The 13,323-nt window shown below is 46.4% G+C and overlaps 1 protein-coding gene across 6 annotated transcripts in view; it reads right to left on the reverse strand.

The window, feature by feature from the left end:
* The window catches only part of LOC144667817 (thyroid hormone receptor alpha), a 247,792-nt gene that overhangs the window by 103,285 nt on the left and 131,184 nt on the right, over positions 1-13,323 (reverse strand). For 2 of the 6 annotated variants that reach the window (XM_078529293.1, XM_078529297.1), the window contains exon 1: positions 2,193-2,441. The exons of the other annotated variants lie outside the window; for them this stretch is intronic. In XM_078529293.1, the coding sequence (XP_078385419.1) occupies positions 2,193-2,233 (41 nt within the window). In that variant the 5' untranslated portion in view covers positions 2,234-2,441. Of the gene's footprint in view, positions 1-2,192; positions 2,442-13,323 lie in introns of those variants that run through there. 6 annotated transcript variants of the gene reach the window in all.

Raw genomic sequence — 13,323 nt, forward strand, 5'->3', positions numbered from 1 at the left:
ATATAAGCTGGTTTAAGGTGGGGGGCGGGGAGCAAGATTTGGTGGGAGGCCAAAAATCAGTTTCCCGATGTTGGGAAATTCGTTTGGAATCTTGTCCTCTTGACTTTCATGGCGGGTTAAAGGCAGGCCGAGTGTCCCACTGATCTATGTCGGGAACTTCATTTGCATCTCATCAATGCTCATTAAAAGCCCAACACATGGGAATCTTGTCCCCCCTCCATATTTAGCACTCTGCCAGCGGGAATTTAGAACGTTCTGTTTCTCGATTGTACATAAATGATGTACACCTGACGAGGTGGACATCTTTCTGGGTCTTCAATTCAGTTGACAATGCTTTTGCCCTCCTTTCACACCGTGACAGGGACGTTAGCTGCCTGTCGCACAAGCTGTGCCAAGGGCTGGGCACAGGGGAGGGGTGAAACTGAGCCAGGACTGGGTGGGGGAGCCAAGGAGTAGAGTGAAAGGGTGAACGGCTGTCTGGGTGCCATTCAAATATAACCCGCCCCACCACGAGCGTTGACAAGCTCCTCACGGTTGCATAATTAATGAGCTGAACAGAGCAGGATCTCGAGTGTTCAGCCAGCCCGTTCTCCAGCGGAGGTCACTCCAACATTTGCTTCTGCCACCGGACTTAGTCTCCAGAATGGAAAATTCCGCCCTCGATGTCTTGTCTCACAAAATATTGCATAACTTTAAAGGCTTCTGCTAGGTCACCCCCTCAGCCTTCTCTGTTCAGGACAATGGGAGATCCAACCTGTTCATTCATTCCTGATGGATATAACCTCGCAGTTCTGGTATCAATCATCCTTGTAAATTGGTTTCTACACTCACTCCAGCGTCTCTGTATCCTTTTCATCAAGCGGCAACCAAACTGTACAAAGTATCCGAGTGTGGTCTAACCAAGGTTCAATACAAATTTAGTATAACTTCACTGCTTTTCAATTCTATCCCTCTAGAGATAAGCCCTCGTGCTTAGTTTGTTTTTCTGTGTGGTGTTACTAACCCACATCACAATTTTTAATGATTTGTGTATTCGTACCACTAGATCCCGTTGCTCCTCCATTCCATTTAGATTCTCAGGTTCCAAATAATATGTGACCTCCTTCATTCTCTTATCTAGTTGTAATACCTCACACCTATCTGAGTTGAAATTAATTTGCTTAGCTCTGACCTATCGGCAAAGCAAGAAGGATTTGCATTTACACAGCATTTTCCGTGACCACCGATCGCTTCACAGCCAACCCTGTTTGAGATGTGGTCACTGCTGTAACGTAAGAAATGCAGCAGCAATTTGCACACAGCAATCTCCCACAAACAGCAATGTGCTAACGACCAGAGAACCTATTTTGTGATTTTGATTGAGGGAGAAATATTGGCCAGGACACCGGGGATTATCCCCCCTGCTCTTCTTCAGATTAGTGCCATGGGATCTTTTACAGCCACCCAAGCAGGCAGATGGGGCCTTGGTTTAACTTCTCATTTGAAAGACAGCACCTCCGACAGTGCAGCACACCCTCAATACTGCACTGGGAGTGTCAGCTGAGATTTTTGTGCTCAAGTCCTGGAGTGGGATTTGAACCAGGAACCTGGTGATGCAGAGATTAAACTGATGCCCACTGAGCCACAACTGGCACATAAAACCTTGGGTGTCAGGGATCAGGGGGAGGTGGGGTGGGGGTTCTGGGGTAAGGTAGATAGCTAATTAAAAATCAGTCAGACAGATTGTAGACTCCATGTAAACACATGAAAATATGGGGGGGCTGGGGACATGCAAAGAAATAAAATTATGAAGCATCTCTTCATATCTCTCAGAAACACTGTGAAGAGCTTGACACACAATAAATGGCTTTGAAGTTGGGATGGGCAACCATCCAATTTGTGTACAAGTCCCCAAGCAGCAATCAGATGAATAACAAGTCAATCCGTTAGCCAGTCAAAATAGGTTAAAACCAAAATAAAAAGCTCTCTTCAAATGACAGATCAACTCAAAAAGCACAATCTTTTCGTCTTAAAACTTTGGATCAACATTTTTTTTTTTGGCAAAGGATCTCTGCTAATTTTGCACACTTAACGTTGAAATAAAACAAACAAACTCTAAGGGGGTGGGGAGGGGGCCGCTAAGCTCAGACATATTTCTATACGTGGCACAGCCAACAAAGGCACAGCATCCTGACTGGGCTCCGTTTACTTACTGGAATAATTCAATGCAGCTTCCTTGATAACCAGCCAACATTGGCTCCTTGTGTGTTGTTTACACCGACTCCTGACAGCACCACAGCCAACACTGGGAAAGTATTAAAGTCAAAACATAGTCCCTCTCACTTCACAGGCTTGTCAGTAACTTATTTTCCCGTTTTTTCCCAGTGTAAATGCAGACACAATTCCATATAAGTCAACAGCTGGAGAGACTGCCTCCAAGTGTAATCCCACCTCTTAGTGTACCACCGTAACCTCAGCTGTTACTCAAGATCAAAGCCTGTCTAAATCCTCGAACTGGAAGTTACCACTGATGTAGTCCCACCTCCCTCCTCACTTCAGCTTACTGCGTGAATGATTCGTTTTGGCACCCCCAAGACGGTGTAAAAAACCCTCTGATTAATGATTCACGACAGCCACCAATCCTTAGTACTGACACTGTGCAACTTGTGAAGCAGCAGATTCCAGATCAGGCATCCTCTCCCTCTCTCTCTCTCTCTCTCGCTCTCTCGCTTTGCTGATCTACAGTGGAACAGCCTGTGACCAGCACTGAGGGAGCAGGGTTTAAATATACAGCAGCTGATTAGCAAAGGATAACCCTGCTCCCTGATCCTGTCATTTCCCCACCGCTTGACACTCTTGACAGAAGTTGTTCCTGAATAGTTAACCGATCAAATGTACAAATCTGCATATCACTCTGAGGAGAGCTTGGAAGCTCACGCTCATGGTTCACCTCTCACTTTATGGAGGGGGGGCAAATACCCTCCCAATAGGAAAAAAAACAGTTCGGACCAGGACTCTTATTTCCCAGTTTTTACTGGTGTTCCATTTTAAGGTATACAAGACCAGTTCGGACCAGTACTCTTATTTCCCAGTTTTTACTGGTGTTCCATTTTAAGGTATACAAGACCAGTTCGGACCAGTACTCTTATTTCCCAGTTTTTACTGGTGTTCCATTTTAAGGTATACAAGACCACTTCGGACCAGTACTCTTATTTCCCAGTTTTTACTGTGTTTTTTTGTTCTGGAGTGGATTCAGCGTAGGTTTTTAGGTTTTGAAGTCTTAAGTCGCTTTGGGTTTTCTGTTCAAACCTTGGACAGCCACACTGTGCCTTCTAATGTAATGTTGTCAGGTAAGCTTTTGAGTTAATATTATTTACTTATCAAATTTAAAGGATTTCCACCTGAAATGTTGGTCTGTCATTCTCCTCCATTAGTGATGTGCACTTCAACATACTGGAATGTCTTGAGGCACACCACAAAAGGAGGCAGCAGACAATGTGTGGGGGTTAGAAAAAGAAAGGAGGGTGACAGAAAAGCTGGCTTTTAACAAGGAATATGGAGCTTGTGAAAGATGGAGCAGAGAGGAGGGACTGAGCTCAAGGGTGCCACTGATGACAGCTTTAAGATGCCAAATGATCTGTGCTCTCAGTGTTTTTTTTTCTCATTTTAAGCCTATTTTGATGTTTACATTGCAGCTACAAACAGGGACTATTCCATCGTTAAGGGCCTGGCTATGCTGATACACTGTGCCACATACTAGCTATTCATGACTTCATTATCACATGGTTTCCCATGTGATAAAGTCCTAAGTACCGCTGTACTATCGGAGGAGGCACTGCAGAGTGGAGGCTAACTGAGGAACTGAGTAGAATGGCCTCATATATGTCCACTCTTTATAAGAATAAGTGGTGCTTACATTGAAAAGTAGAGGGTTTGTCAAGGCAAAAGGTTGTTTCCCTGGGCTGAAGAGTCTAAAACTAGGAGGTCACAGTCTCAGGATAAGGGCCACCATCCATTTAGGACTGAGACGAGGAGAAATTTCTTCACTCAGGGAGTTGTGAAACTTTGAAATCAAGGGCAGGATTTTATGTCCTGCGGATAGGCATGTGCCCGACCTGATCAGGCGTAAAATAGTGCACAATGACTTCGGGTGAGTGTCCTGACCTCATCGCACACTTGCGCGATATTTCAGTCCGCAGCGCGCCTGCCGACAATTAAGAGGCCTATTAAGGCCATTAATCAATCATTAAAAGCTCTCTTTTGCTGCCCGTCCAACCTTACCGGTGGCTGGTGGCTTTTGGATTTTTTAGGAAACCTCATCCACGGGGGTGAGGTTTCCAATATTAATTTAAAGAAAACTGTTTTGACATAATTTTTATTACGTTTATGTTCATGTGAGCGAGTCCTACGCGGGGACGTTTCTTTTTCCGATTTTCAAAAGCTTCACTTTTGATGTTAAAATTCTTCAGCCCCCACAGGCAGCTCCCTGCCTTCCGGGAGCTTTCCGTGCGCACTCCCTAGCGCATGCGCTGACTTCCACGCTCGCTGGCCGTTAATTGGCCAGCCAGCGTGATATCGCGGTCAGGAGCCGATTCGGGGGGGGCGGAGGGCCGTTTCCCAGCTCCTCCCAGGCCCGCCCCATGACCCGAAAATCCTGCCCCATTAGATTTTTGTACACTTAGGCAATCACGGAATGTAGGGGTTCGGGCAGGAAAGTGGGGTTTATGTTGAAGTTCAGTCACGATCTTATTGAATGGTGGAGCAGGCTTGAGTTTGCCAATCAAGGGATCCAGCATCAGGAAAGGGGGGGGGGGCCCCTTGCAGGGAGCCCTTAATTCCTTCTCCCACCTCCCTCATCAGTGAGCCCCTCCCTGCAAGTCCCATCCCAGCCACACTCACCTCCATCTAGGGATCCATCGCCACTGATCCCTCCTCCAGGCCAAACTGTAGTACCAGCAGTGGTCACCGCTCTCGGTGGTGCTGCTGATACTGGACAGCTGCCAGCCAATCAGAGGCCAGCAGCTCTTGGGGATTCTGCCCCTCTTGGGGCTTAATGGGTGAGATCCCCACCTCCCCCACCCCAATCGCCCACATTAAATCCTGGCCACTGGACGTATTTGCTCATTCCAACTTGAATTCTTTAAAAAAAATGGATTTTTGAAAACAAAGACTCTAATTATCATCTGTTTAGCCCCCATATTTTGTTGACACCATTTGTAAACATTCTAATTTTTGCTGTATTTGTGTGTGACAGTCAGACAGACAGAGATATGCCAGCCACAAAACACCAAACATTAGCAGAGCTTTTTCAGAAAGCTTGAAGCCGGTTCTGCTAGATTTTAGGTGCCTTAACTATCACCCTGCGCTGGATAGAGTAGTTTTAAAATTGGCAAAAGATATATAATTGATGTGTGTGTGTGTGTTTAGAGGAATATAAGGGATTTTAATTTATTGTTTTCAAAAAATAATAGAGTTTTGGAAATTCAATTTTCAAAACATCATTAAAAAAATAACATATAAGAATCAATTTGACATGTTCACTTGCTGCAAATCAATGGCCTTGATATTGTTTTTTACATGGCAATTTCATACAGCGTATCTTCTGAATCACTGTGAGCTTACTTAAGGAGGGACATAGTTGCCTTGGAAGCTGTTCAGAGAAGGTTCACTAGGCTGATTCCTGGGATGAGGGGTTTTTCTTAAGAGGGAAGTTTGGGCAGGTTTGACATTGGAGTTTTGAAGAATGAGAAGTGATCTTATTGAAACGTACAAGATTCTGAGGGAGCTTGGCAGGGTAGGTGCTGAGAGGACATCTCCCCTCATGGGGGAAATATAGAACTAGAGGCTACAGTTTTAAAATAAGGGTTCTCCCATTTAAGGCGGAGGTGAGGAGGAATTTCTTCTCTCAGAGGGTCGTTAGTGTTTGGAATTCTCTTCCCCAGCGAACGGCAGGCGCTTGGTAATTAAATATATTCAAGGCTGAGTGAGGCAGATGTTTGATTAACAAAGGGGTCAAGAGGTATGGAGGCAGGTAGGAAAATGGAGTTAAGGCCACAGTCAGATCAGCCATGATCTTACTGAATGGCAGAACAGGCTTGAGGGGCTGAATGGCCTACTCCTGCTCCTATTTCTTATGTTCTAATCAGCAACACCATGGAAGGTCTGCTATTTATTTATAATGAATCCATTGTATCTCTCTCTCATTGCCTTTCACACTCTGTCTCTCTCTCTCTCTCTCTGGAGCCTGGACCCCTTCCGGGCAGTCTGCAGGGGCCGAGCCCCAGTTTTGGGCTGTTGATGGAGCCTGGGAGAGGTGGGCGGGAGAGTGGGGGCTGCAGAAGGAGATGGGGTGGAGCTAAGGAAGGAGAAGTGGGGGCTGTGGATGGAGCTGGGGTGGGGTGGGGGAGGCCCATGTAAAGAACTGGGACGGCTACTGCTGGAGCCAGTAGGCCGCAGAAGGAGCTGGGGTTGGTGGGGGGGGTCCTTGGATGGAACCAGGGGCCTTCTTCCCTCCCCCACCCCTCCCCCGGGTCACTCACACTTCACCACCCGGTCAGCAGCTGGCAGCTTCCTGTCCCCTCCCTGCACTCCTGTTCCTGGATCTTGGGCCTTACTCTCTCCCTGGAGCCTGGGCCTCTGATGCTGTGGCAGCAGCTCCAGCATCAGAACATGGCGGGGGCTGGTCTAGAGTGCAGTGCGCGGGGTGGGGGTGGGGATGGGGATGGGGATGGGGGTGGGGGTGGGGGTGGGAGGGAGGGAGTGGTAGACCAGCGTGCAGATGACATAAAATTGAAATGGTAAATTGGAACAACAAGCCCTAAAGTGTAAATGATGTTAAAGCAACATGACGTTAAATGGGGTAACTTAAAGCGAGGACTTACTGTACTTTTAATTTCATGTTTCTACTTGACATGACCGCGCTAGCATTGGCTATAATGCAAACCTAAGCATTAAAGGTAATTGCTTTCTCTGAACTTCAGTAGGATCAGGAGGTTGGGATGGTTACAGTGTCTGGTTGATGAGGGCCATTGACTTTCTCATCTATTGTTGGTTAAAATGAAGAGATTTGTCCTGATATCTAACCACTCGTTACATGATTTCTGCTCTCTCCTGCAGGTGGAAAGCAATGTACAGGTTAGAAAGCTGAGCGTGCATCAGGAGGTTCGGAGGTAGAGGGAGGCACAAGTTCATGTCGGCCGCAGACTCCTGACCTGGTTTGGATTATTCAGCTTGGTGGAATCTGCTGAGGCAACATATTCCTGGCTGGTTGGCAAGTGTGATTATTCCTTGGTCACCGCAATGTGTGTACTTGTTAAATCCCTGTTCCCGTTTTGGGGATGCTTGGTGGTCTGGAATGTGTAATATTTTAAAAGGACCTGGGAGTTGAACTGGAGGAGTTCCTCTCCACTGTGGAACTACAGAGTGCATTTAAAATATATATATTTTAAAAATCCCTTTCGTTTTGAAGCCAGTGACTCAAACTGGGATGTGGTTCCACGGGTCCTCTCGCCTCTCTGCTACCTGCAGCGCAAGTGGTCATTCTTCATGTCAATAGTAGAACAGCAGCCTGAGCAACCCTCAACCAACACCCACATGACTAATCACCCCTGGAGGAGTCATGGGGCAGCGCTCAGGAACAAGGTGCCTTGTTCAGGCTTCCATCTCCTGACCTCATCACCTCTTCAAACAGACCAGTGGCCAAACCTGGGGCCTTCCTGGTCTCCACCCTCACCCCACAGCATGTGTGACTTCTGCCCAGCAGATCCTCAAGAGAACCATAAACAACAACAGCTTGTATTTATTTAGCACCTTTGACAAAACACTCCAAGGCACTTCACAGGAGTTTTATAAAACCAAACATGACAACGAGCCACATAAGGAGGTACTAGGTCAGAAGACCAAAAGCTTGGTCAAAGAAATAGGTTTGAAGAAGTTTAAAGGAAGGAAGCAAGGTATGGAGGCGGAGAGGTGTAGGGAGTGCATTCCAGAGCTTGAAGCTGAGGTAGCTGAAACCACGGACATTTGATCAATTATGATAAAGCGTTTTTATTTATTGAAGTGACATTCTGACCTGCACGAACATGTGTGTAGATGTGTAACATTGATTCCTGCAAACACATTTTCTGAGAAGCCACTTTTTATCACATAAAATGTAAGCACAGAATCAGACTATATGGCCCACCTGATTTATGTTAGTGTTTATGCTGCAGATGAGCCTCCCATCTCTCTTCATGTAATCTAGTCAGCGTTTCCTTCTACTCCTTTCTCATGTACTTATCTAGATTCCCCTTAAATGTATCTAGGCCATTCACCTCAGCTACACCTCTGTGGTGAGCACATGAGAAACAGGAGCAGGAGTAGCCTGTCAAGCTTGTGCGATCATTCAATAAGATCATGGGTGAATTTCTACAGCAATTCCACTTCCCGCCCTATCTCCATATCCCTTAGCGCTCAAGACTCTATCAACTCAGTCTTGAATGTACTCAATGTTTGAGCCCCCACAGCCCTGTGGGGCAGAAAATTCCAAAGATTCACAACCTTCTGAGGGAAGACATTTCTCATCGCTGTCCTAAATGGCTGACCCTTCATCTTGAGACCGTGGGTCCTAGTTCTGGACTCTGCAGCCAGGGAAACAGTCTCACATCATCTACCCTGTCAAGCCCTCTAAAAAATTAATACGACTCAACGAGATTACCTCTGATGCTTCTAAACTGCAGAGAATATAGGCCCAGTGGCAGCGAGTTCCACATTCTAACCATTCTCTGGGTGAAAACAAAGCGACTTAGCCCTGCTCAGGAGGAGAAAAGAAAATTGCCTATAAAATATATAACCAGCCTATTCCAGGCGATAGATAAAAGAGAAAGACTTGCATTTCTACAGCACCGTTCACGACCCCAGGATGTCCCAGCGCGCTGTTGTCATGTTAGGAACATGGCAGCCATTTTGCGCACAACTGGCTTTCACACACTGCACCTCGATAATGACCAGAACCTGTTCCAGCCAAGTGGATAGACAGATAATTATCAGCCAGGATGCTATTCACAAGCAGATACACCTCCGTGCTCATGGAAGTTTGAACTGAAAACCCAATCTAGTTATTACAGGTGTGAAGCGCAGATAAAGCAAGTTTCCAAATATATTTTCTGAGTACTGAAGGTGTGAGTTTTCATTATGTAGAAGTGACAGACGTCTCGAACAGTTTGAATGCGGCGGAGTGGCAGGGGTGGGAGGAGGGGCAGTTTAAGGAGATTTGAAGATGTTCTTAGTATGCAATGATTGACTTTTCCAAGGAAAATGGTGAACTGAGCTTCACAATAACTAATGTAATTGACAAAGATTCAACAAAGCACTCTCTTTGAGATGAGAGTGCAGAAGCAATAATTACAGATCTATTTTTCGCAGAGCTGCTTTTACATTATCTGCCGGGGACAAAATCACCGGATTGATGCTACTTTGTAAATTGTTTCCGAGCTGTTTGCATTGAAAAAAAAACCTGCGGCTGCTGAGTACAAAGATGCATTGCCCATGTGAGAACGAACCTGAGAGAGCTGCAAGTCCCTGTCTCTTCCCTGAGTCCATCTGAAATGAGCAGCTTTCAACAGTAAAGCATTCAGTTTTATTGCTGCCAGCCTGGGTTCCCAGGTCTGATCACTATCCAACATTGCCCACTGGATGTGGGCCGGCAAACCTGCCACTGGAAGAATTTATGACACAGAATGAGGCCATTCGGCCCATTGTCTCTGTGCTGGCTGGAAAAGAACTATCCAGCTTAACTCCACCTTTGAGAAACGTAGAAAGATTTTGAATATGGCTGAAAAGAGAGACATGCTGCTGAAGCTTTTAGTCTTATGCTCGTCAGGACAAATGCAAGAATACCAAATTTCAAACGATCATAACAATTCATACCACGGGAGAAAAGGGTGCTGATTGGTTAGCAAGTTGGCTCTGATTGGCTGAGGCATTGCCATGGAGAAAGCAAAGGGGACCTATAGCGATAGGGAGCTTGGGGAGCCTGCTTTTTCCATAGCAACGCCTCAACCAATCAGAGTGGACTTGCCCCAACCAATCAGCACCTTTTTCTCCTGTAGACTAAATTGTTGTGATTGTTTGAAATTTGGTATTCTTGTGTTTGTCCTGATCAGAGCAAGATTAAAAAAAACTTCACAACATGTCTCCCTTTACAACAATGTAGAAAGTGTTACGAGATTGTCAGGTGAGGGCTGGATAAAATGCGATGTGATTAACCACCTCCACTGTCTGCATCCCCGATCGGCAAATAACCCTGTCAAGACTCACAGGCCAGGCACGCAGACATGAAGAAACACTACTGAAGTGAGCTTCAGGGCATGGCCACACTTAGAAGAATATCCCAGCCAGAGTTCGCACTTCCGAAAGAGGCAGGAGAAGCTGGGAGAAAGTTGAGTGAAAAGAAAATGATTCTACGAGATTGCCAAGATATCCTGGTCGCAAGATTCATGCTGTTAAGAACAGGATATATGGTAGCTGACCATGGAACACAGAACATTTCCCACAATGATCTGACTGCATTAGCCACAAGTAACTAAATACTGAGTGGATCAACTGGTGGTCAGGTTATCATGGAATCATTTCCCTATTCCATGGCTTCTCGCCACACATTTGTGGAAGTGTCTTGCAAAGCAGCAATGTTACTCACATCTTAAAACTGTTTCATTGAGAGCTCTGTTCTTCCGAGCCTGATTGTGATACAATTTTTTGGCAGCCCTCCCCCCACTCCCCCTTCCCCACCCCAGTGTCTGGCCCGAGGATAGGTGCTAGTCTGGACCGTAAATGCCACCCAGCTATTTGACCAGGGAGGGCTTCAATGCTAAGTTCGACCTTGTCCTCAGCCAACGTATATCCTTTGGGGGATTGGGCACTGGATAGGGATCAGGAGCAGCAGCCACTCCGGACATTTCCTTCCCCTCCCTAGATCAGGAGTACCCACAATAACCACAATAAAACATCCCACTGTGCTTCACAGGAGCATTTTAAAACAAAGTGTGACACTGAGTCGCACTGGGGAGAATTTTCTCCCCGTCGGGTGGGCTGGTCGGGAGCGGGTGCAGGCGGGCGCAGAGCCGATTGCCACCCGGGATCGGCTGAGCGCTGCCATTTTGCGTGGGGCGGGCCAGTTAAGGCCCTCCCAGCGCGATGTGCACCCGGAAGCTCAGAAATCTCCCTGAGGCACGGAGCTACCTCAGGGAAATTAATTTCAGTTATAAAGGTTGCAAAAAAAATAAATAAAATTATTCAGACATGTCCCATCATGTGACAGGGTCACATGAGCTGGGACATGTTTATGAATTTTCAAGGAAAATTTTACTTAATTAATAAACACTTCATGAGACCTCACCCCGCCCGTGGATGAGGTTTCATGAGAAATGCTCTTCGCCTGCCCAACAACCTTAAGGTTGGACGGGCAGCCCTGACAATTGCTTCAATTATTTTATTAATGGCCTTAACAGGCCTTTGACAGTTTGGCGGGTGCACAGCCGACTCCGGTGAGAGCCTGCCGGACAAAAGATCGGAATGATGCGCAGCATTTTACGTGTCCCTGCACGCAGGCCAGAAGATTCTGACCATAAGCTGCATTAGGGCAAATGGCCAGGAACTTGATCAAAGAGGGAGGTTTAAACGGGCGTCTTACAGGAAGAAAGAGAGGTGGAGAGGCTCAGGAGTAGAGGTGGGTGGAGGGGGGGTGGGGGGTCGGGGGTGGTGGTATCCCAGAGTTTAGGCCCTTGGCAGCTGAAGACACAGTCACCAATGGTGGAGTGATTTAAATTGGGGATCCTCAAGAGGCCAGAATTAGAGGAGCGCATATATCTTGAAGTGTTGTGGAGCAGGAGGAGATTGCAGAGATAGGGAGGGGTGAGGCCAGGGACAGATTTGAAAATAAGAACATAAATTTTGAAATTGAGGCATTCCTTGACCAGGAGCCAAAGTAAAGCAGTGTGCACAGACTAACTGAGGTCTCCCAGGTGCGATCAGCCAAGTCAGCAAGTGCCGGAATCAAGCGTGTGTGGGGGTTAAACACTAACGTGGCCTGGTTGGACAGGAGCCACCTGTCTCTGTATTGTAAATTCTATGTAATTTTATGTTGTCTTTTCCTTATGACAGTACCAGACCATACAGATTATCGAACAACTGGGACACTGGTTGTTGCTGAGCAGGAAGATAGAATGAGAAATGGGGCCAAAGCAATCCCTGTCGGATTGTCACTCCGCTCCTATTTACCCACACTGCAATACAGCTGCACGGCTCTCACCCAGCCTTCCGACTCGGGCTGAGTGAGAATGGTGCAGCGCCGCAGGCTCCCCGAGTCCTTCCGTGAAGAGTAAGAGAGTCGGGGGGGTGGGGTGGGGGTGGGGGTGAGAAGCCATGCGCCCCCTTTTCTACACCACTTGCCCCAGGTGATTGGCAAAATGAGCCATGGCGACAGGAGGAAAATGATTCTTGTGCAGCCAGAGGTTAGGATTTGGAATGCAGTGCCTGACAGTGCGGCAGGGGCAGATTCAATCGAGGCCTTTCAAAGAGAATTGGATAATTATTTGAAGAGAAAACATTTGCAGGGCTATGGGGAAAGGAGGGGGAGGAGGTGGGGGCTGGGTCTAGGTGAGTTGCTTTTGCCAAGGGTTGGCACGAACAGGACGAGCTGAATGGCCTCCTTCTGTGCTGTAACCATTCTATAATCCTATTATATCTGCGCTCCTCTAATTCTTTCATTTGATCTTACCACAGAGCCTAAGGAGTCTCCCCTAAACAAGCCTGGTTCTGTACCAGCAATCAAGATTACACTCCACAAACACCTTAATGAATATTGTAAATAAATTAATCAAGGACATGCAGGCTTCAGGAACTTGGCATAGTTGATCTTGGACAGGTATCTTGACCAACTGATCCCTAAGGTAATAAGGCCATTAAGGAATTCGATGTCTGAATGTGGCTAACTGTAAACGCACAGTGTTTTTTTTCCCAACAAATAGTCAAGGGTTTTGCCACATTAAACTCGCCCACTGTTTATCAAGTTGGACTGACTTTCTGCATTCTAATATCTACTTTATGCCTTTGCTGGTTAATCAAACATCATCATGGATTTGTCAACATGCGCTGAATTAATTATTACATGAAAAGGAAAACAAACAAGGAGCCTCATTCAGCTGATGTGTGTAATAAGCATTAAATGATCCCATTTGGCACGTGGTCTCCCTCAGTTATAGAGTGGCTGAGGCATTCAGGATACAACGAGGGCACAGGCTTGCTTTTTTTTAAACGCTGCATAAACAGGAATAAAACAGGAATAAAAAAAAACTAAAAATGCACAAA

Source organism: Cetorhinus maximus, chromosome 25, assembly GCF_964194155.1.
Source record: "Cetorhinus maximus chromosome 25, sCetMax3.hap1.1, whole genome shotgun sequence".
NCBI lineage: Eukaryota > Metazoa > Chordata > Chondrichthyes > Lamniformes > Cetorhinidae > Cetorhinus > Cetorhinus maximus.